Raw genomic sequence first — 24,726 nt, forward strand, 5'->3', positions numbered from 1 at the left:
AACCATTTGACTATGTTACCCTTTCTGTCCTGTAGACACGCAAGAGAGATGTCATCCTAAAATTTGCAGGATCTGATGCTAGTAATTTGTTTGGCACATTTGTGAAAGTTAGACAGACACAAAACAGTTTCCCATTTGGCTCATGTATCAACAGAACAAATATAGACAATGAAGATTTTGTTGATTTCTTTGTTAAGAATTTCAACTGGGTTGTCTTTGGAAATGAGTTGAAATGGCCATGGACAGAAACACAACAAGGCAACTTTAACTATAAAGACGCTGACGAGATGTTGGACTTGTGTAAGAGCCACAACATAGAGATCAGTGATCATTGTATCTTCTGGGAAGTGAAATATACCATCCAGTCATGGGTCCGCTCATTGAACAAAAATGACCTGATGATAGTAGTTCAGAATCGTCTTAATGGTCTTCTCACACGGAATAAGGGCAAGTTTAGGCACTATGATGTAAACAACGAAATGCTGCATGGTTCTTTCTACCAAGATAGACTGGGAAAAGATACCAGATCATACATGTTCAAGATAGCCCATCAACTGGACACATATGTCATATTATTTGTGAATGATTATCATGTTGAGGATGGAGATGACACTAGGTCGTCTCCAGAGAAGTACATTGAACATATCCTTGACCTGCAAGAACAAGGTGCACCTGCTGGAGGTATAGGAATACAAGGACATATAGATAGTCCAGTTGGGGATGTCTCCTCAATAAACGAGCATGTTCTAGCTGCAGGTCATGCTCCGGGAAGCCTTTGCTCACCCTTCAGTGGAAGGCATCATGCTGGGAGCTCTTAAGAATGAGTGGTTGATGCAGAAGGTAGTATTAATGAAGTTGGAAAGAGATATCTTTCTCTTAAGAATGAGTGGTTGACTCATGCTGATCACGGTCACATTGATGATAAAGGAGAGTTCAAATTTAGAGGCTTCCATGGGGCATACGAAATTGAAGTTGTAACGCTTACCAAGAAAATATCAAAGACGTTTGTGGTGGACAAGGCTGAGTCACCTCTGGTGATCACCATAAACTTATAGTTCCTTGGGCCCGAATAAGTGGTCCATTTTTATTGTATTCTCTGTTAATGGTTTTCTCATTGGAATTGGAATTGTCTGTATATCTCTCCTCCTATTCCTCAGTGGTTATAGACTTATGGTTATTCCATCCTATTCCTTACTTAGAGGCATTATATATAAATGTACATAAATCTGTGTATAAATGGAATTACATATGTTTATATGTAATGAAATGTCATGGTTTTTGCTTTAAACCACAGTTCAAAATGTATACACTGTGTCTATTGATATCTGCTTCTAATTGAATTCGAATTGAATTCGATTCAAATATATTCGAATTCATATTCGAAAAGTCAATCGATCAAATTCGAATCAAATCAAATATTCGATTTAATAATCGAAATTGAATTCGAATCGATATATTTCATATCCATCGGATATCGAATCAAATTCGGATATTGGTATTTATAATCGGTTTCAAATTCGAATCTAGATTGATTCGATTCAAATTCAATCTATTTACAGGCTTAACTGTGGGCCTCTATTTTATGGTTGAACAGCCTTATCCATGAGTTCGAATCTATTGACCACAATACATTATTGGCAATGTTCACACAGTTGCATATCAGGAACATCTCTTGAACTTCATATTGCCTATTCGGATCTACTACCACAATATATTGCGAACCACGATCACCCAACCATACATTGGTAATCTCTTGTATATTATATTGCTGATATTCTCAATGTACGGTTGGATGGATGTGGTTAGCAGATCTGGGCTCCCAATATGCAACCGTGTAAATGTGCAAGCAATGTATTGTGGTTAGTAGATCCGGACACAGAGAGAATTAGGATTTGTTCTTCATAGAGTGTGCCTCACACCGACCTCATCGCCACATCCCACCCTGTATCGGGAGCTCTCCCTATGAATAATAAATACAAGTACAGGAGATGTTCCCAATGTGCGGCCAAGACATGCTGTGAGGTCGGTGTGAGGCATGCTCTGTAAGGAGCAAATCCGACTTCACTGGAGATTGGATTTGCTCCTCGCAAAGAACACCTCACACCTAGGGGTGTCAACAGTTCAGTTAACCAAATCAAAGGCACTTTTTTTTCAAACTGAACCGGTTTTTCTATTTCTCTGTACTGAAATCGAACAGATACCATCGATTAACGAGTTTATCGAGTTTGGTTTTTGACTGATTTGATTCTTTGGTTTTTAATATTTATAATATATATTATATAAATGTATACGTAGAATAGTATATTATAAATAATAAATGATATATACTATATTATAAGTATTATAAAAATATATAATATATACAATATATTTATAAATAGATAATTATAAATATAATATATGTATATATTTATATATAATATATAGATAATATGTGACATATATTAAAATATATATAAGATACATATAAATATATATATTGGTTGGTTCGGTTAATCACTAGTTTTTTTTAGGTTAATCAAAAACCAAATCGGTCCAAGTTTTCAAAAATACCAAACCAAAAGTTAACTAGATTTTCCAGTTCGGTTCGGTTTCAGTTTTTTATGGACACCCTTACTCACACCAACCTCATAGTGCATCGCAACCATTCATTGAGAATATCTCCCAGACTTGATGTTATCATTAATGCACAGTTGTAGTGCACTGTAATGTTGGTGTAAGGCACACTTTGTGAGGAATAAATCCGAATTCATTTTCTTCCTCCTTTTTTTATCTCTTTTTATGATTTTTTTAAACAAAATTCTTTTTATAATTTGGTAACAAGTAAAAAATAATAATTTATTAATATTTTAAAATAAAGTATGAGATAAAATGAAACTATGTGCTATTTATCTATTTAAAAAATAAAGTTGTAATAAAAATTTTAAAAGAAGAACTAATACCAATTCTATCATTTAGTTGCCCTATTTAATTGGGGATGGCAATTTCTACCCTATCTGGTGGGTACCCGCCCCTACCCTCCCCGACAGGGTGGGTTTTTTTTTATTTGAAGAATGGGTTTTGGGGCGAGGATGGGTTTTGGGATTCTACACCCCATACAAGTATAGATAAGATACAATATTAGGTTAAATCCGACCCGCATATTGATGGAAATCATATAAACTTTATGTACTAGGTCTTGAATTTAATAATATTTTAAATTTTGCATGAAGGGATAATTGATAGTTTATGTGTTTTTTACATGCCTTAATCAAATAATTGGAAATTTTGTTGTTTATCTGTGTTATTTTTCTTATTTATTACTTATATATGACAAGAAATAAAAGGAAATTAGATGCAAGTTCTAAACCCAACCCGCCCCTACCCTTGAATGTGGGTAGGGTAGGGTCGAGGAGGCTTTTGCATTTTTATGTATAGGTAGGGGTTGGATTCTCAAATCCAACCCACTATGGGTTTTGGGGTGGGTACGGGTTGAGAGGCCTAGAATTTACAATAACCCTCTCCAAACTTGCCTTGTTGCCATCCCTATATTTAATGTTTATTTGTTTACAGTAAATCTAAATTGGTAGCAAATTTTGCAACTAGTTCGTTTTGTATCCATTTGTTAATATCTATGATTTAAACTCCAACCTGATGCAAAACTTGCAATTTTGTCTCATTTGTATTCATTGGCATGACAATCTTAACATCTACCAAACCGATTCAATATTTTATGGTTCCATCCATGTTCTAAACCCATACCTACTTCACAATCACTTAGCAAATCTCTACTGAAACATATTCAACATTTTATGGGGCCATATTCTAAATCCAGACCTAGGGGTGCAAGTTGAGTGGATTGAGCTGGGTTTAAGCTCAATCAAAGCCCATCCTAAGAATTGGGTCTAAGGCATGAGGCCAAAATCAAGATGGATTTGTTCAATCTAGGCCCAATCCACGATGCATTGAAAATGGATTTGGACAGATTAATCAATTCATACTATAATTTAAAATAAATGTATATATATATATATATATACATGGATGTATGCATATTCGGGTTGGGCTCATGTTAATTAATATAAGGTCAAATTGGCCTTGGTATGCATAAAATTTAGATTCAAGCCCAGACTAAAAAATAAAAAAGCTCACGCTTTTAGGCCTAGGTCCAACCAAGGTATGAAAATCTAGCCCGTGTAAAATTGTCGGCTAGATTGATACTTTTTTTTTTTTGGTAAAGAAAAGCAAATTTTATTCAAAAAAAAAATGAGAAGCAACTACAGCCAACAGTAAGTAGCCCCTCTTGCATCTTGGTCAATAAGGCAAGAGAGGGCCTCAGGAAATTCATTCGACTCTAAGAAAACCTCATTTACATCCAAAATTAACTTTGACAAAAAATCATCCACCCTATTAGTCTCTCTATATACATGAGTAAAGGTAAAAGACTCAAAATGGTTTCAAATATTCATGATCTCCATGACGTGCCATAGTGCTTTCTAAGGAGTAGACACATGCCCATTCAAGTTGTTTACAGCAATCAGAGAGTCAGACTGGATAATAATCCTTTGAAAACCCCTTCTCTCGCATTCAATGAGAGCTCATCTTATGGCTTCTTCTAACTCTTGGGTAAGAATCGGCACTGGGGGGTACTAGCTATGAGGGCACCGATGGGGAGTCACCATATGATCCCTTAAATTGAATCCAAAGCCACCATGTTCCTCCAACAATGATCCATCAGTGTTAACACAAATGACCCCCAAAGCGGGAGGTTCCTACAGAAGCCATAAGCCCTCAGGATTAGAAAAGGAGGCTTGGATCTCCCAATTTCTGATAAATTCACAAGCACTTGTCAAATCTTCAACATCCAACTTTTCTGACTCAATCCAACCCAGTACATCAGAAACAACCCATTGTTGAGTAACGTTGGGGGTGATAATCATTTCAGAAAACTCTCTAGTTCCTCTCTGACCAAATATGGTAAGTCATTGCATTCCAAGTCAAACAAAAAAATCATCAAAGAATGTTGTTCTCCCTCAAGTGAGCACGACTCCATTCAACAAGGTGATCCCAGGATAAGATATTGGGCCACATTAATCCACAACGACCTAGAACTAACCACCAAAAAGTTACAAAGAGCAAAAATATGGTCATGAGATTCAAGCTCACGTTTGCACAGGACACATTTTGCATTGCTGATAACAATCGCGTGCCTAGATAGCCGATCTTTAGTAGATAGAGCTTTTTGGAAAGCAAGCCAAGAAATGAAGGAGTGTGGCAAGGGATATTTCCATGAAACCAAACTAGGATAGAATGGGTCCAATCAGGGCTACTAACGCGAATACAATTCCAAGCCAACTTCACTATGAATTTATCGTTTGATTTAAGGTCCAAAAGACTAAGTCCTGGGGGCTTTTACGATTTTAACTTGGTGAAGCTCGTACCATAATTCTCGAAGAATGGGGATTTGGGAATCTAGAGGAATCCATTGGTAGTTACTAACAAAGGAATTTACCTTGGCCACTTGGGAGGTTCGAACAATGCCACTTTGGATTACTTCAGGGGTTTGGGAGATCAGCCCCCTCCCATGCCAAGGGTCAAGCCAAAGGAGGGTGTGACGACCATTGGCAATCAGATGAGTAACAAAAGGTAATGCAAGGTCCCGCACTTTGATAATGCTTCTAACAGCCCAGGAACATACCCTTGGCATAGGTGAAGACCAAATGGAATTCTGCCTTAAGTATCTTTTAGTGAACCAATTCAGCCACAAGGATTCACCTTTCCCACTAGCTAGCCTCCAGACTTGGCACAACAGGAGTGCTGAATTCCAGTCCTTCACTCTTTGGAGGCTCAAACCTCCCTTCGTCTTAGGGGAATACCACATGGCCCAACTAACATTGTAGATGCCCCTATTCCCATTGCCAATCCACAAGAATTTTGAGCGTAACTTCTCAATCAAATCCACTATACTCTGTGGCAAGAGAGCAATGCTACACAAGTATAATAGCAGACCATATAACACAGACTTAATAAGCTTGACCCTCTCTGCATAGGATAAAGATGAACTCTTCCAAGATTTAACTTTGCTCTCATTTACCTTGACAAGGGGACCACAATCTACATGAGATAACCAAGTGCTAGAAAGGGGGAACCCCAAATATCGGACTGGGAGAGAGTCCATTCCTATGTTCAAGACTGAACATATCTAGTTTTGCAAACTAAATCCACTATACTCTACGGCAAGAGAGCAAAGCTGCACAAGTTTACTAACAGACCATATAACACAAACTTAATAAGCTTGACCCTCCCTGCAAAGGATAAAGATGCAAGGGGAGCACAATCTACATGAGATAATCGAGTGATAGAAAGGGGGAACCCCAAATATCAGATTGGGAGAGAGTCCATTCCTATGTTCAAGACTGAGCATATCTAGTTCTGCACATCATTACTATCCCCCGCAATGAAGATGGAAGATTTGCCATAGTTAATCAAAAGCCTGGAAGAATAAGCAAATTCCTCCATTAACAATTTGAAAGTATAAGTGGTGCCAAGATCCACTTCTGCAAAGACTAATAATTCATTAGCAAAAGGTAAATGTGAGACCATGGGGTCCTTACACCTAAGGTGGAGCTTGAACTTGAAGGTTCCTTCCTCAACCGCCCTTGTGAGGTTCTCTGATAGCACTTATACAACCAAGAGGAATAAATATGGGGACATAGGGCCCCCTTGTCGGAGTCCTCGACTAGCAGGGAAAAACGAGTTCAGTTGGGCTACACATCTACATGTTACAACGGGCTGCACTTCCATCTGCCTTGTAACACATAGATGGTTTAAGTGACGTACAAAAAAATAAAGACGGGAGTGTTAACTTCCATTACTTATTTTTTATACAATTTTTCAACCTAAAAAATAAAAGAAAAGCTTTAAGTTTATTTATGGTTTTTGAACCGCTGTTGAAGTAAAACGGAACCGGCCGTCTGGACGATTTTTGGGCTAAATGGTTTAACCATCTAATTCAACAGTGGTTCAAAAACCATGAATAAACTTAAAACTTTTCTTAGAGAAAATAAGTAATGGAAATTAACACTCCCATTTTTACTTTTTTTGTACGTCACTTAAACCGTGTCTACGTGTTACAATGTGGATGGAAGTGCAGCCCGCGTTGTAACATATAGATGTGTAGCCCATCCGCATTTGGGAAAAAGCCTTGCTGGCCCCATTAACCATCACCCCAAAGTGTGGGATAGAAATACACTCCTTAATCCATTGAACAGTATGGTCAAGAAAGCCTAAGTCACTTAATACCTGGATCAGAAAGTCCCATCTGACAAAGTCATAAGCCTTTTGGAGGTCAATTTTAATTTCCATCCAAGTGATACCTTTGTAGAATCTTGTGGGCTAGGAGGATGTTGTCAAATATCAATCTCCCTTTAATGAAGGTTGATTGAGATTCCGACACAATCACTGCATCCACTACCTCCTCCCTAACCACTAGCCAAGCAAAGTGGGAAAAAATGGGCATTGGACCTGTCAGGGCTGGGGCTTTTTATCCCCATTCATATTAAAAATTACATGTTACCTCCTCTCTCGATACAGGGCGTCCTAGCACTCGTATGCAATCAGTCGAAATCCTAGCTTTTATGTGAAATTGACTGTCAAGGCCATCCAAGTCTACCGGCCTATTTAACAAATTAGAAAAGAACCGATGCAATGACCTTAATTTCCCTATCATCAGTAATAAAATTCTCTTGGTGCTCATCCCAAATTGAAGCAATTTGATTCATGTGCCTTCTAGAACAAACGGAACAATGAAGAAGCTAGTATTTGAGTTGCCTTCTTTGAGCCAAGAGATTTTGGACTTTTGTCGCAAGAGTGATTCTTCACGCGCTGCAGCTTTGCGATAAATTGATCCGACTAGGTGAGTGTCTTCCACTGCGAAGGGGGAGATAGGCTCTTCAACAAGTCTACATTGAGCATGGCCCAACACTATCTAGGCCTGAGAAGTTGACTTTGATAGGTTGTCGAAGTTGGTGGAACTCCATTGTTTCAGAGTTGCTTTGACTCGCTTGAGTTTTTGCATCACAACGAACACTTGAAAGAATTTTTTATGATCAGTTAAGAAATTACAAAAATAAAATGGTCGTTTACATGTCGCCACCTGAAAAAGGAGGAAACAATTATCAATGAGTGATCCGGTACGCCTAAACGGAGGAACCAAGCCAAAGAGTCTGTGCATTCCATCACATACTACTGGTGATGGACAATCAAGACAAGAGGACCTTCTAATGTGTGTGACAAATGGATGATGGAATGGATGGAACTATTAATACCTTCCTTTTTTTATAAAAAAAAAGGGAAACAGAAATGTACTACACACAATGGAGGGTAGTATGCCCCCAAAAGTAAGCAAAACAAATATGAAGAAGAGAAGAGGGAAGAGATGAGATGCTAAAATCTAGAAAAGAAGAAGAAGAAAGGGCCTCATGAGCCAGCCAATTAGCCGCCTAATTTGCTTATCTAAAAACATGTTGATAATGAAGACCTCCTTCGAATAGATCTCTCCTCCGCAAGCAACTTTAGATAGTACCTTTACAAGAGACGAATCTCCCTATATGATGATAGGAAACTCCCTGTAGTTTGTAGCTTGGACATGGGCTTCCCATGCAGCCCAATCTTTAGCCCGATTGATAGAACAGGAACCAAGTTTATATGCTTTGATCGCTAGTACCTTACCAGCAAGATGGTCCTAGACTATAAAAGCCACTGAACATTTTCCATCACTATTGCGAGAGGCATCGAAATTTATTTTAACAAAACCATACTTTGGAGCATTCCAATTAATTTGTTTCCAAATCTTGCGAGATGTGGTAGAGGTACTAAATTTATTCCCATCAAAAGTTTCCATAAACATATTGAGAGTTCTATCTAACATTATTGGAATGGGAGTAGTACCTTCATTAAAGGTTTTGGAGTTCCTATTTTTCTAGACCACCGATAGAACAAAAGCTAGTTTTGCCTTTATGAATAGAGTTTTGCTTTTTTTAACGCCCATTCTTGTCCACCAATCACTGAGATTTTCATTTTCATTTGGGCCCTCCAAGGGTGTGTTTAACGTAAGCCAAACTTGCTTTGTGTGATCACAAATTTTAAAGATATATTATGTATCTTCCTTAAACCAACAAAAACTACAAGAGCCATCAATATTAAATCCTCTTTTCCTCAAATAGCTTTTAGTAGGCTGTTATTATACAGAAAAATATAAATAATTTAATCTTTGGAGGGCATTTCAAATTCCAAATGCTACTCAACCAATTAAAGTTGCCAGGTGGATTTAAAATAGAGGAACATTTAAGTAAATAAGTTGTTTTTATAGAAAATGTCCCCTTGGGATTGCACCCCCAAACCCTTTTATCCTCCATGTAGTTAGGGGCAATATGAATAATCTTAATGTCTTGCCAAACATTTTCAGATACCTCATTTTTAATTTTTTTTCCTCCTTCCAACATCCCTCTCAAAATCAATCATTTCTGCTACTTTAATATTAATATGTGTGATATTTTCATGGTTCGAAGTTTCAATTAGAAGTTTGTCATATACCCAATTATCCAGTCAGAAGTTTATAAAACTTCCATCACCCATTTGCCAACGAGATCTCATTTTAACGAGATCTCTAGCAAGGAGGATGCCTCTCCAGGCCCAAGAGATTCCCTTTTTAATTTTAATGTTCAAAAAGTTTTCCCTTCTCAAATATTTGCTTTTAATAACTTTTACCCACAAGTTATTTTCCTCATTCAGTATCCTCCACCCTAACTTGGCTAAGCTAGCCTCATTGACCTAGTAAAGTCTTCTTATCTCATACCTCCTCACCTTTTGGGAGTGCAATTTTTTTCCCAATTCATCAAGTGGGGGGCTTTTTTACCATTAGTATTGTCCCAAAGAAACTCTCTTTGAATTTTATCCAATTCATCTATTGCATTTTTAGGGATTTTGAATGAATTCATTATATATCGAGACATCATGTTTGTTGTTGAATTGACGAGGGTTATTATACCCGGAATGTTTTTTTCTAATTTGCCAATTTAACCTAATTAAATATATTCTTTGTAACTCTTCCGATGATAATGGGACCCCATAAATAAGAATTAAAATTAGCCTGAGGAATTCTGAGCTTTTCAAAGATCATCTTATGGAATCTATGAGGAGTACTCTGAGACTGCAGATTTGTTAACACCTCCTTTGTTGGACTTCAGTTCTCACTTCTTACCGTTTGCCGTTTGGGTCCCCCCGGGCCCACGAAGTCCAAAAATTCAAACTTAGAAAGGAGACAAAAGGAGAAAGAGGTCCACTTTCTCTTCAACGGCTATGGGGCTAGCCATTTTTCACTGTCACCAGTCGCTAGCAAGGAAGAGGGAAAAAAACAAGTACAAAGACCTAACGTCCTGCTCCATCTTTTCTTCGTCTTCTCACTATCATCATCAGACAACAGAGTCCTTGCAATCAATCACACAGGATGAGCTCAGCTATGGATTCCACTCCTCCGTCTCGTCGTTCCGAACCCCGCCTGCATATCAAATCCGCTTCTCGACTTGCTCGCTTGGAGGATTTTGGTGCTGAACCTGAGGACATCCCCCACTTTGATGCCATCCCTTCTTCTCCTAATGGAAGCCCGTCACCTTCTCATCCCTCTCGACAGGCGCTTCCCCTTCAAGAGCTTCTCCTCTCTCCTTCCCCTCTCAGAAGATCGAAAACCCGGCTTGTCGAAAAGGCTGAAATAGCAGAAGAGCCAATCGATCACCTGGGTTCTCGCAGGCGATGCAAGAGCAAAGCTACTTCAATGTCTCTATTAAGCTGCCCGTCGCCAAGAAACAGCCGGCGGACACGACGGAGATTGGAGCACGAGATTCGAGAAGATATGGGTTTGGGAGATGAGATCGGGAAAGCAAGAAAAAGAAAGAGTACCCGATCTCGAAAGGAGAAACCTAGTCTAGCCCCTTCAGTTCCTTCTCCAAGTATCTTTAGTTTCCCATTGTTTTTTATATTAACCTTCCATTAAGAGTTTCTTTTTATTCATCTGGGCTCATTCGATTGCTGATTTTGGGCTCCAGAAACCAAGGGCGATGAAGATAATAGCAGCATAGATCGCATTGGGCAGTTCATATCCGATTTGATTATGTGGAAAGATGTTGCTAAGTCAAGCCTCTGGTTTGGGTTTGGGTCTCTCGGTTTTTTGTCTTCTTGTTTTACCAAAGGATTAAACTTTAGGTATGTAATTCCTCCCTCTCCACAACCTGTCTCTATTGTTCTTCTGTTCTTCATATTTGCAGTGCTTGAAGATAACAAATGAGTTGTCATGTTTGCAGCATTTTCTCTGCGGTTTCCCAACTGGGACTTTTGTTTTTGGGTGCATCATTTTTCTTTAACTCAGTCTCCCAAAGGTAGAATTCCATTTTCTCTTGTATCTCTCTTTGTTCTCTCTTTTCTGAGCTCTAAACTTTATTATATTGCAGGGATAAGGAACAGAAGGAGTTTATGCTAAGAGAAGATGACATTGTAAGGGCAGCTCGAGTAATGCTTCCTGCTGCAAACCTTTTGATTGCAAAGACAAGACAGCTTTTCTCCGGCCAGCCATCCATGACTCTCAAAGTAAATAACAGCTACCTTTCCTTCTTGGTTCCCATGTTTAAGGTCACTGAGAGGGGCACTCAGAAATGTACATGTCATCCTGGTTGCAGGTAGCACCATTCCTCCTTTTTGGAGCTGAATATGGCCACTTGATGACTCTATGGAGACTATGTGCAACTGGTAAGACTAAATGCCTCGGAACCACCTCCCCAATTTTCGTTTTGTCATTTGCATTTTTATGTATTTATTTTGGAATTGGCAGTGTTCTAATGGACTGTGTAATTTGAGCAGGATTTTTTGTTACCTTCACTGTTCCCAAACTCTACTCTTGCTACCATGAGTCGATAAACAAGCAAGGTATGTAAAAACTACCGAGGTGTTTAGGAGTTCTGAATGTATTATACATACATAACTGGATTGGATGTTCTGTTTCTGGTGTCTAGTAATCCTAATATGGAGATGATGTTTTTCAATTAAGCAGTTAAGTACCTGAGTAGTTGGATGAAGGAAACATGGGAAGCCTGCTCCCACAAGAAGATTGTGGCAGCATCTGCAGCTACCCTCTTTTGGAATTTATCCTCTTTAAAGACACGTATTTTCACAGGTATTGTCATGTTGCATTTGTAATTATGTATCCATTTTCTTATATGCTAACTGCTCTTTAATTGTGATAACACCTCTACTCTAGATATTCAGAACTGAACCCTGAACAATTGGAGATAATATCACCAATAAATTTCATATTCCAACAAATATTTGGCCAAAAGATCGCCAAATAATGTTGATATTTTAGTATTGATGTATTCTAAACTCCCAAGCTCTCTTTATTTGCCTATGCCCATACCCTTGAAGCTCTCTTTTTGGTTAATGAAGTCACTTTTTCTGGTTTGGTTGAAAAACTGTGGTTGTCATGTTCATGTTGGGATCCAAACTCCAAAGTGAGTTGAAAAAGACCTAATTGAACTAAACTGTGAACTTGGAGACCATTTTTCTTTGTAAAAGTATTTTAATTCATTCCATCATTTTAGACGTCTACTGCTAAGTCTGGTGGTACTCCCTTTTAATTTAATGTTTGTATATTTCAGCATTTATTTCCTTGGTACTGCTCCGTTTCCATCGACAATACTCGCAGATAGAAGTGGAAGAAGTGGAATGGGAAAATCAGCACCAGCAGCAGCAGGACATGATGGTAGTAGCTGAAGAGGAACATCAGCAGCAGCAGCATCAAGCCTTGGTTGCAGTGCAAGAGATATCTAAAAATTAGCAGTTTTAGACTTCTAGTCTGTATCCCATAATAATTGTGTACTGTTTACATTAGTAAGCTGATGAAACTAGTATCAAAATGTATAAATTCCTCCAATGCAATAATACTGAATATATTAGTTCATAAAATGAACACAATGTTCCTCTTTTCTGTGAGTCCCCTGTTGGCAACTCTGCAAGATTCTTTTGATTGAGCCTTGAGAATCAGAATATCGCATTTCTAGGATGACCAAGAGAAATAGCTTGGTGATATTTGATATAGACGTATTTGGTCTCTGTTTGAAGCCCTGATGCTGCAACATCAGCACATGATCTCAACGGTAAAAAGACCTGTTTGAGGAGCTTCCTGAAACAGCCATGTGTTTGAGAAGCAATGTGATGCATGGCGGTGAGTATGCCTGTTTGAGGTGTACAAATTAATTTGTACTTTTGAAGTACCTCACCTAGATTTGAGGGGAACATCTTTTGAAGCACCTCACAGCACACCCCAGCCCTGTATTGGGAACATCTACAAAATCAAGCCGGGAGATGTTCGCTGAAAATTTCTGTAAGGTTGGTCTGAGGCTAAGGAGAAAATCCGACCAGCTGATCTTTTTGGTATAGCCAAGAATTCACATCACTGATCTTTTTGGTATAGCCAAGAATTCACATCGGCGTCCCACAAACGCCCGACAGCATATTCCAACCGTGTATTGGTAACATCTCCCACTATTGGTAACATCCCAACCGAGTATTGTTAACATCTTCCATTAGTGGGAGATGTGCATGTGGGGTGTTTGTGGGGGGCAGATGTAATCTCTATAGCCAACCCTCTGCCTTGTATGCCTGAGAATGGGCATACAAAGGAATTTGGATTTGCTTCTCACAGAGCACAATTCACACCAACCTTACAATATGTTGCAGTATGGAGATGTTGCAGATGTGCGGTTCCAAGTGCTGTGAGATTGATGTCATGATTAAATAATAAGAAAATTTTAAAAGGATGAAAACACAGAAATATAAAAAAATACAAAAAAAAAGTTGTAGAAAACATTTGAACACCTCTCTAATATTGTATATTTGTCATATTAAATAAAAATAAGTGTGACAAACAAAAATATTTTTTTATAGAACAGAAATATAAAAAGATTGCAAAAAATTTTGAAAACATATTATTTACTATCATCACCATCATCAAAAGTTGTCACATACAAAGCATGTGTGGAACTATTGTTTGATTAAAATATCCCAATTTTTGAATTTGGTCTCTCTAATTATAAGGACAGAAATGTAATTTGAACCACTACTTTTTTCCTCATTCAAATCCCTTTCATTAAGTCTTATATTCAAGGTATTAATTCCCATTAACATTCATTTAATCATATTCTTGATTAGATTACCCATATTTATGAATTTTATCTTTAATTGAATCATATATTAAGTAACCATATTAAAAAAAATAAATGCGACAAAGAATAATTGTTTTTATTCATAATATAAATGAAATACAAATTTAAAACCAATCCAAACTATAAAAGTACAAAAAGAAAAATTGTAAAAAAACATTTGGACACATCTATAATATTGTATATTCATCATATTAAACAAAAATAAGTATGAAAAATAAAAAATAATTTTTATAGACAAAATATAAAAAATTATAGAAATTTTTTAAAATATATTATTTACTATCATCGTCGTCATTAAAAATTGTTACATGCAAATCACATGCATATTTACTAATTTTATATCAAACTAAAGTACAAATCATAGTTACAAACATATACAAAAGTGAAATGAATACAAAAGTTGCACCCCAACCAAACGCAACCCGAAGTTTTGATTGCGAACTCCAACGATTGAGATTTTCCTTTCTTTATTTTCACAACTAAAAATCGCATTGCTACACAAAAAAAAAAATCGCATAACAAACATATTTGTCTTTCACGTGGTACATTCCCCGAATATTCTTATTCATGAAATCATTCAAACAACAAAATGAAATTGTCTAAAACTTACTTGACTTTTTCAGCATTTCTCTTGAACTCACCACAACTTTTCAAAATGTCTAAAACTCACTATGTCACTAACTTAATAAATTAACAGGTGTTAATATATTACCATTTTAAGCTTCATAGAAAATATAAAATGTATATATATATATATAATTAGACATGAAAAACAGGAAAAAGTTCAAAAAAATATTTTCAAACTATAGAAACTATAGAAATTGAAAAACAAAATCAGAAAATAAAAATTGTAGAAAAAACACCAAAAATTATAGAAAAACACACAAATTGCAAATAAATAACAAAAAATATAGGAAAATTTATATATTGTAGAAAATAGAAAAATGTAAAGAAAAAACAGAAATTATAAAAACATTGGAAATTATAACAAAACACTAAAAATGCAAAAACAAACATGAAAATTGAAAACTGAAAAGACCATTTTTCCTCTAACCAAGGTTCAAAGTATCGATACATATCAGCCTGTATCAATTGATACGTATCATTTCGGGAGCTCTCGATACATCCCTACAGAGGGTGTATCAGGGTTCTGACTAGTTCAGGGGGTGGAGGAGCCTTAAACCTGCCCCCTAATCTGGTTTTGAAAAAAAAAAAAGTATCGATATCGCCCGATACATTGTGCCTCTAACTTGCCATCCAAGGGTAATTGGTATGAAATTTGTTATTTATGCTGATGTGGGCACCTATGTTAGGAAGCATTAACGGTGCACTAACAGAAGGTAAGTTGTGGAAAATAAAAACTTATTGACATTGTGAGTTTTAAACATTTTGAAAAGTTATGGTGAATTTAAGAGATGCTGAAAATTCATAGTGAATTTTAGACATTTTGAAAACTAAGGCTAAATTGCAAATACCTTACCCAAGGTTTCCAATAATTACAAATATGCACACGTTGTTAAAACTTTTGTGTTAATTAAGGTTAATTATTTATGTATATCCTTATATTTGACAAACTATTTATATTTATACCAAAGCAACTTAAACATGTCTTATTAATTAACCCACATAACACAATAGAATTATAGTAGATAAATATCAATAAAAGTAATATTTTTAATAAAATTTAAAAAATAGATTAACTTTTTTAAAATAATACCAAATAAATTACTTTCATCTTCTTCCTCTTGTAGATTAGTGTTGCCGCTTCCGGCTATGCCTCCGCCTCTGCTTAGGCGGCAAACCCTAACACCAAAACATTCACAATGGTGCCCTCGCTTGGAATATTCCATTTGTTCGAAGAATGTTTTCCATTTTCTGACAACTGTTCTTCACCGGCAACTATTCTTCACCGAGTGTTCAATATTGAAGCCCATTTACTCCATTCGTTCTCTGAAAAGAGAACGAGCGATGGCGCTACTGAGAATAACTTAGATGCTCTTTCTTCATTTAACATGAATTTCAAGAGTTCCAATGATCTGGGGTTGTACAAAAATTTAGCGAGCAAGAGGCAATTACAACGGTTGGGCTCACTGGGATTAAACAATTCTTTTGTTGATGCATGGGATGACTGGCGTTTTTCAGGCAAAGCAATTTTAGATTTTGTTAATTAGCGTTCCAGGAAATAGAGAAAAACTCGACATCTCGTGATCATCAACGAGATATTTGAGTTGAGGCAATGAGATAACTCATTTACCTCAGCCATTAAATTATGGAGGGAGATAACATAAATGATGCCTATAGAGAATGCCGCCACAATCATGCGGCCAGCCTCGGCAGCTATGCCACGGACGGCTGCGGAGAGCTCACGACCGATGAAACCACCCCAGGACTAATGTGTGAGGCGTGTGGGTGCCACCACAACTTCCACCAGAAAGTCATTGTCCTGGAAAAGGAAGGTGGAAGGGGCGGAAGCAACACCAACCAAAACCACATCGACAACAACAGGGTTTGGGATGCGGTGGTGGTGGAGATAATGGACTTATGGACTACGCGTATACCCAACCAGCAACGGTGGTGGAATTGCAAATGTATCGGAGCGAGAAGAGGATCAGGACTATGTTCGTAGTTGTCTGTGTTCTTGTTATTAGTTCTATGGTTGCTAAAGCTTGGAGGTTTCAGAACCACTATTATTTTTAAATCAACCTATAAAACCGTTTGTGTCAAACTATTACCAAGATTCTAATTTTTGTGGCAAATACTCAACTATTTCACATAAAAACTTGCAAGGACCTTTGCCGATGAAGAACACTCGCTCCTAAACTCAAAAAATCGTAGAAGTGTTGTTAAGGCGGAGGCGGAGGCATTGCCAGAGATTGTTAGAGGCGGCCGCACTATTGAATAATATACAAGAAGAAGAAACTGAACAATAATTTTACCCTTATTTAATATTATTTTTAAAAAATTAACCTATTTTTAAAATTCTATTAAAAACATTACTTTTATTGATATTAGGGCTCAAAAGTTGCCCTTATCTATTATAACCCCACACCGTTAGTGTGCCATTAATAGCTGTGAACACCTTCTGAACTCCAAACTCTATCGTAATATATGTTGCATCTGAACTCCAAACTCCAACACAGCAAGAATTAACGATGAATCCAACACAACAACGGTTAAAACTTCCAAAGATGAAAAACTCAAGGTTTGTAAGAATTCAATCTGGCTTTTCCGAGCTCCCTGAGCTTCGTTTCTCTCTCTCTCTCAGCATTTTGTTTTTTTTTTCTCCTTATTTTTTATATATTTTTCTTCTATTTCTCCCTCTCTAAATATTTCTAACCCTCTTGATGGCTCTAAGAAAATGATATTTTAAAATTTTAATGAACAGTTAATGATTTTATAATTTATAAATGCCTTGCAATTGATGGCTTGGTGCCCTCAAACCTTTTTCTATGAAGTGTTTTAATAATCTAATTATGCTTTAAGGGTCATTTGGTTCGAAATTGAAATCAGAATTGAAATTCCCTGAAATCAGAATCGAATTATCTATACCCAACGCCTGTGATTCAGAATGGAAAAAATCGTATTTTTCTGATACTGAGTACGAATGAGCGACCTGAATTCACTGAGAATGATGGACTAGCATTCTTCTGGGTTTTCTTAGTTGGCACTTGGCACCACGTCTACTGCCTGACTGGGTGAAAGCACACCTCTATGCAGTAATTGTTAGTTAAAATTTACCAGTTCTAAAGACAATGTATTCCCCTTTGTAAATGGAGGCACACAAATAAGTACCCTTAAATTTTTCTGTAATTTTTTTTCCTGATCACTGCCTTAAATTTTCTGTTTAATAGCCTCCACTGGAATCTATATAATGATGCATCACTATCAACAATTTCTGGCATTGAACATTAATGCTCAGGGGCGCTTACACAGAACAGACCGGTTTACCTTATTTAGCTGACAAAAATGACTTCATTTCTGGGGCAGTAATGTAGAAGAAGACGGCTGAGGAAAATGGTAACTATGCAAGTAGCCCCATAACTATTGAGCTGGAAAATGACACAGGATAAGTTAAATCCAATTTCTTACTACTAACAAATTAAGCAAGAATTGTCTGAGTAGGTAAAATTAGGGGAGGAAACAATAAAATGGTGAAATGGTCAAATACCAGAATACTAGTAGACCATCTGCTTCTTCATTAATAGAATATCTTGGTCAACAGACAGCAAACTGGATGGACGTTCCCAACACCATTGGTGACTGTTGCTTTTGAGTGGAACATCCAGAGAAGGCACTTATTGGGCTATCCCAAGGTTTATATAATTGCATCTAAACACCACTAGGACCCCATAACTGCCTCCAATCAGGATTATGCAATTGCTCGTTTAACTCTTGTTGGTGGGGCCCCCCTACTTCCATTAGTCCCCAAATAAAGTTGAGATAAGCAGATCCTGAACAAAACCAGCTCTCCCAGTAGCCTGTCTGATTTTCTGTTCTCTCTCTTCATGACTCAGTGAGGAATCAAAACTGCAAGCGAAAAGAAGATATAAAAATGTCAGAACTCAGTCTCCAGGATTCATTTGTTGTCACTAAACATTAATCACATCAAAATTTCCAATTCATGGTCAAGGATAATAGTAGCATCACAGATGCTAACATATGTGCACAGAACAAGTGAACAAAGGGAAAGAAGAGAGTTATGCCACTTGTGCACACAAGAGCCTTCATTGCAATATAAACTGCAACTAGACAAGGCTACATTTTGCCCCCACTTTTCCTTCCATTTTCCCCCCCACCAAAGTAAAAATTAAAATCATACACTGCTACCAATGGAACTCTTAGACAACTTGATTTGTCCGTTTATTCACTGAAGATATATTCCTGATTGTCACAGTTATTTTAGGCTGATGATTTGGACCTATTTTCTAGATCAAAATAAAATGAAGCCCTGATCAATAGTGAACAAAACAAGCTTGTTAAGTGCCAAATGAAAAACTCACACTGACCCTCACAACCAAAAAAAAGTGTGTTTGGTTTTTTCAATGGAGATCTATTTATCAAAAATGTGATGTATAGCACCTCGCTTTGAGCATTTCCAAGTTGCTCATAATTCTTGAATTTCTTTTGTGAAAAGATAATTCTTAGGTGATGTTAGATCCATAGATTCAAACCTGTCTTCACTCCCTCCTACTCTCTGGACGACCACCACCCCAACAATCCACTGGCCTAAAAAACATGCAATATGCACACGGGAGGTGCTCACATGAACAAAACCACACAACCTCCAATAAGCTCAACTGTCCCTCCCCCCCCCCCCCACCAATAACCACATTATTTATTTATTTATTTATTTTGATCAATACCCAACCATTTTATTAATAGCACTTTCACAGTGATAAACACAAGTACCATATAGAGAGACCAAATAAAGGGAAATTTTGAAAAGTACAATAAAAAAACTGTGCAAAAAGAAAAGAAAGTTGTAGATCAGTACACAAGCATGGCCCTGCTTTTCCTGCCTGAGTGAAAGTCCACAAAATCTATATGTTATACAACAAGAACAATAAGTGCCTTTAAGTGGTTTACCAGTAAACTTAGAAAAATCTATACTGCAAACATATTTGGAATCAAGAGAAGAAATGATTAATGTTAATACATAAACCAGAAATTCCCACTCCCCATGAGCAAGATCCTATTGCAAAGACAAAAAAATCGCGTTGCCTAAAGGATAGGTTTTCTAGTAATCTAGTACAAATTTCAATGACTTTAATGGAACTAGATTATAGAGATCACTCTAAGATGAGGGATCTAAAGGAAACAACAATGTTTGACTATATAAATTTAAAATTTGTGCATGCAAAGATCTTTGTTATGAGCAAAATAAAAGGGCTAGCACTTTTTCCACAGTTTTGATCAATAAAGATCCTCATTTATCTGCATCAGAATTGTATCATATAGAGAATGATGGTTGCCTCTTTCGATGGGTTAAAAAAAATCAACATCCAATCAAAAAAATCAATTCTCGTTGCCTTTCCTGATGAAGCTTATATCATGCAGCAAAATAATCCTAAACTTCAAAAACATTAAAAATACCAGCATAAAAGGAGAATAAAGAAAAGAGAAAAACCTATGGAAAACATAGATTACTAAATTTCAAAACAATGAAAAATAAAAAAATAAAAAATGAATCCAGTACCTTGATTTCCAAATCTGAGTTGATACTGTACTCTTTACAGAAGTATCCTCAGCACTGGAAACTGCAGACTTTGATATTTCATCTGCTTCAGATACTGGGAAGTTCAACACAAATGATGAAAGGAATGAATCTGTAATTGCATTAGATGTATTAGCATTATTTGACCGGTATCCACCACCTCCTAGTAGAACCTGCATATGAGCCTCACGAAGATCCCGCCCCAGCAAGGATAATGCCTGACTATTGGGAATAGCAAATCTGCGTAATCTGCGATGCCTCTGCAAGTGAACTTTAGTTAAGGTGAGCAACTCTGAGGCTTTTCATTAAATGGATGTAACCCAATAACTGCATCTGGATAATCATACCCTTCCAAAATCATCTAAAAATTAACTTAAAATATGCAATTTCATTGGCAAAGAAAATTAAAGACAATTCTATGAAAAGGATATCTTAAATAGGTGTCCATGGTGCAGCATAATATGATTTAGCAAGTCCCTCGCAACCTTAACAGAGCAAATGGGACAAACCTGCAAGCAGAAGGGCAGAAAGAAAAGAGTGGAAAAGGGTAAGAAAGTTGTGCAGGCAAGTGAAAATATAACAATCTTGACAACAAAATCATCTGTCAAATATTATTTTCATCAATCTCACACATTGGAAAGTGAAAACTGAAGAAACATTTAGATGAACAATACTTGTTGTGGAAAGGACCACTAAATGGATAAGTTTTCTTGTTTTTTAACCTTGTATAAGAAAAATGATATAAGAAAGTGAAAATGGCTTTTGAGTGAAGAAAGTGAGCAAGTTGGAATTCTTGGTTCTGGTCCTGTTAATGCATTGGAAGAGACTTTCGCCAGAATCCATTCACTAGTTAAGATCATATTACTTCATACATGCCCCCAAAAGAAAAGGCAAGAGCACAAAGTTGTGAACTGAAATAAGTGAGCAAACTGAAAATGGCTTTAAGTGGAGAAACTGAGAAAGGCACCATTGTTAGTTCCGAGTTCTATGGATATATGGACATGAATAGGAAACCAAATATTCAAGGACCAAAGTCGCAAGGTAGTTTGCTTCATATGCTATTACTTATTAAGGCACTTGATTCTTAAGTGATTATGCAATTCAGATCAGATGAACAGGTAACTTCTTTTCTTCTTTAGGCTGTACAGATATCAGAAGTAACTGTAAGTAACTTGGTATATAAACAAGTCGAAGAACAAAACAAAACCACCTAATCACTAGTATCTCTGTCAATTTAACAATACTATTGCTAGTTTTCTCCTTTCCCTTGCTTAGCTTTTCTGCAAATGAAGAACCACTTCAGATATGTTAAGGAGAAAAATACCCCCCCCCCCAAACACACACAAAAGAAAGAGGGAGAAAGACAGTTCAGCCCAGGGTCAGAATTTACAGGCACAGAGTACTGTTGGGGTAGATGCCAGCTCGGAATTGATGCCAATTCACGGGTGGGCGTTGGTGCATAGAGTGTGGGTTGTTACCATTTTGAATGTTTATAGCTCTGCAGTGGAAATCAGAAATCTGCGTTGGGCCTGACGGCCTTCCGTACTTCTCCGAAAAATAAATGGTGCCAAAGCAAGTCCATCCTTAATAAGTTTTGTGTCTGAACTGAAGCCAAAAGGAACCCCGACACTGGTGATGCAGGAGCTGAAGAGTCAAAATTGGAATTTTGCGAAATTTTATGTATTTCTGTATTTTTGGAAACTGGGGATAATTCTGCCATTTTACAATTTTTCTGTAGGGTCCAATGATAGGGTTTGACTGTCTATTTATAGTTTTTTATATTTAAAATTTTAGAGTCATTGCATAAGTAGGATTGTAGTTATTGAGTCTTTTTTGAATTGAAATAGGATATGCCAACTTAGTTTGAGTCCTACTAGGATTATTGAGTCTAACAGTTTGACTCCTAGGATTATTATGAGTTTAGAGTCTATAAATATGTATGGAAGTTTTACACAAAGAGCAATGAAGTATATTGAGTTTTCTTCAGCTTATGCTAATTATGGTTGAGTGATTCTCATACCCTGGAGCGATTCTAGGCACCCTGTGAGTTATTCCAGGTATTTTTTTCTCTCTTCTTTATATTCCTATTTACTTTCTTGTTCATTCAAGAAGCCATTACAGCCATCAACAGCCATAAATATTTTATCAAAGAAGACCATTCAACATTCTCTAAGGACTAGAATTGAGCTGGTTCTACATCAACTGGATATCGCTAACCAGGATAGACAATGGATGGATACTATTAAAGTTTAGTAGAGGACTGTGGTTAAGATCCCATTGGTTGGCCTGTGCATAGTGTAGGAAATGGCTGCACTGATGAAAAGTAGAGTTCTAACCCTACAATGAAATTAAGAGGAAAACAAAAAACAGAAAAGGGTAGATATTTTGTCTCATCAAGGGTATTTACCTCTTTGATCACCTCATGCGCATCTAAGCTATTAAATTTGCTTAGTGCCCTAAAACCCACTCACTGTCCTAAAATATCAATTACATGCAATATAAATAAGATCGAAGCAAACCAGAAACTCAAAATCTCAAACAGAAAAGCGGAGTTTCTACACAACAGATTGGAAACAAGTCATCTTATAATCTACATAAATAAATAATGTTACAGAGAACATCCTCTCCCCATGTATGGGCTGGCCTTCCCCTCCAAAACAGAGTAACCTTAGAAAGGTGAAAGGTCCTAAGGATGCTCCAGACTTTCCCTGAATCCAAATGCCTAGCCTGATGCACGGGAAGGCACATTCTCCAGTACATCTTCTTGAAAGAAATATCACTATGTACATTAACCCCAACCAAATGCGCTTTGCAATGTCACATTTAGGATAGATAAAGGTACAGGCCGACTAATCCTCTTACCTTACAAACTCTTATTGATAAGTATACAACGACAAGATGACAAACTAGAACCTTTGGTTATCTCTCTTGATACCAATAGAGAAAAAACCTTTTCCCCCATACTATTCATAACAACAACAGAATGCAAGAAGATCATAAAACAAAATAAAGTTACTTTTCTCATCCGATAAAAATATATGGAATAAAAGTGATTTTTTCTGTTTTTTTTTTCTTTTTGTTGTTTTTTGTTTGGTTAAGACTTAAGAGGTATCAATGAACCAGAGCCGAAATAAAGAAAAATATGGTTGTAGTCCCTATATGCGTTATTTTTACAAGGACCTCGTTTCAAAAGAATAGTAACTCTGTAACAAAAGACATATCAATAACCAATGCCCGAAATTCTTTCATTCCAGAACATCAATGAAAAATCAAAACAATGAATGAATGAAATTATCAAATCAAATGAATAAAATGAACCAGTACTTACAGTGACTTTCGATTCAAAAGGATGCTCGTCTTCGATATGCGAACATAGAGAAGCAATATCGTAATCCTCATAACAAAACGGGCAGGGAAAATCAGGACGAACCTCCTCTTCAACCTCAAAGTCGTCGATGCACAACCGATCTAGAATCCATTGTCATGGAAGAAAATTCGTTTTCTTATAGAAAATAACAAATCGAAAACCGAAAAAATCATACATTTAATGATCAAATCAAAATCAGGATGCCTACCTAACTGAGAGTTCTGATGGCGCTGCAACGTGTATTGGCGTTTGGCGGCAGCAAGGCGTGATGTCCAAAGATCGGAATCCATTGAAGACCAGACGTTGAAGACGATTAAACAAATATGTTTTCACTTCTAAACGATCAATAAAAAATATAATTGCAAAAACAACCCAGTACGAAAATATACAATCTTTTCACTTCTCCTCTCTTCCTCTTCTTCTTCTGATATTTTTCTGGTGTTCTTCGTTGATCTTTTTTTCTGGTTTATTTGACTTTTTCTTAACAGAAGACAGCAGAGGGAAGAGGGAGAGAGAGATAAATGAGGTTTTTATTTTAATTTGAAGGACTCTGCGATGGCTGAAGGCTGACGTGGCAGTTGGAGGGTGAAGGATGAGAGGGAAACAATGACACGAGAAGATGTTGGGATATTAGTTAGGATTAACTACCAACAGACCATTGCAGCCGCACGTTCGGAGCATCTCCCTTCTCAACCGTGCATAGGGATAGGGGTGCATCCAATCATCTGCCTATTTTTCAAACCGAACCGGTACCATAGTTTGTGGGTGAAAAACCATGAACCAAAACTAATTGATTGGTCCTATAATGTATACATACAATTTATAAATAATACAAAATATAACATATTATAAATATACATATATGTATGTTGAATTAACTGTCGGTTTTATATTAG

General features: G+C 36.9%; 2 protein-coding genes and 1 pseudogene across 2 annotated transcripts; 2 read left to right on the top strand and 1 right to left on the bottom strand.

The window, feature by feature from the left end:
* The first annotated feature begins 38 nt into the window (after nucleotides 1–38).
* Nucleotides 39–1,281, top strand: LOC104599608 (endo-1,4-beta-xylanase 3 pseudogene; annotated as a pseudogene).
* Nucleotides 1,282–10,356: 9,075 nt separating this feature from the next.
* On the top strand, nucleotides 10,357–12,999 carry LOC104599463 (reticulon-like protein B17). The gene is made up of 8 exons (XM_010262012.3): nucleotides 10,357–10,985; nucleotides 11,082–11,238; nucleotides 11,337–11,411; nucleotides 11,484–11,619; nucleotides 11,709–11,778; nucleotides 11,890–11,955; nucleotides 12,080–12,202; nucleotides 12,684–12,999. Exons 1-8 carry the CDS (start codon nucleotides 10,487–10,489, stop codon nucleotides 12,860–12,862), a joined length of 1,305 nt encoding a protein of 434 aa, XP_010260314.1. The 5' UTR covers nucleotides 10,357–10,486; the 3' UTR covers nucleotides 12,863–12,999.
* A 5,256-nt stretch (nucleotides 13,000–18,255) lies between these two features.
* LOC104599464 (protein DEHYDRATION-INDUCED 19-like) lies at nucleotides 18,256–24,344 on the bottom strand. Its single transcript, XM_010262013.3, has 5 exons — nucleotides 24,039–24,344; nucleotides 23,792–23,931; nucleotides 20,895–20,972; nucleotides 20,446–20,729; nucleotides 18,256–18,776 (listed from the first exon to the last, which is right to left on the bottom strand). Exons 1-5 carry the CDS (start codon nucleotides 24,118–24,120, stop codon nucleotides 18,668–18,670), a joined length of 693 nt encoding a protein of 230 aa, XP_010260315.1. The 5' UTR covers nucleotides 24,121–24,344; the 3' UTR covers nucleotides 18,256–18,667.
* Between the last annotated feature and the right edge of the window lie 382 nt (nucleotides 24,345–24,726).

The sequence above is a fragment of the Nelumbo nucifera genome, chromosome 1 (assembly GCF_055504915.1).
Source record: "Nelumbo nucifera cultivar China Antique chromosome 1, China Antique-T2T, whole genome shotgun sequence".
Lineage (NCBI taxonomy): Eukaryota > Viridiplantae > Streptophyta > Magnoliopsida > Proteales > Nelumbonaceae > Nelumbo > Nelumbo nucifera.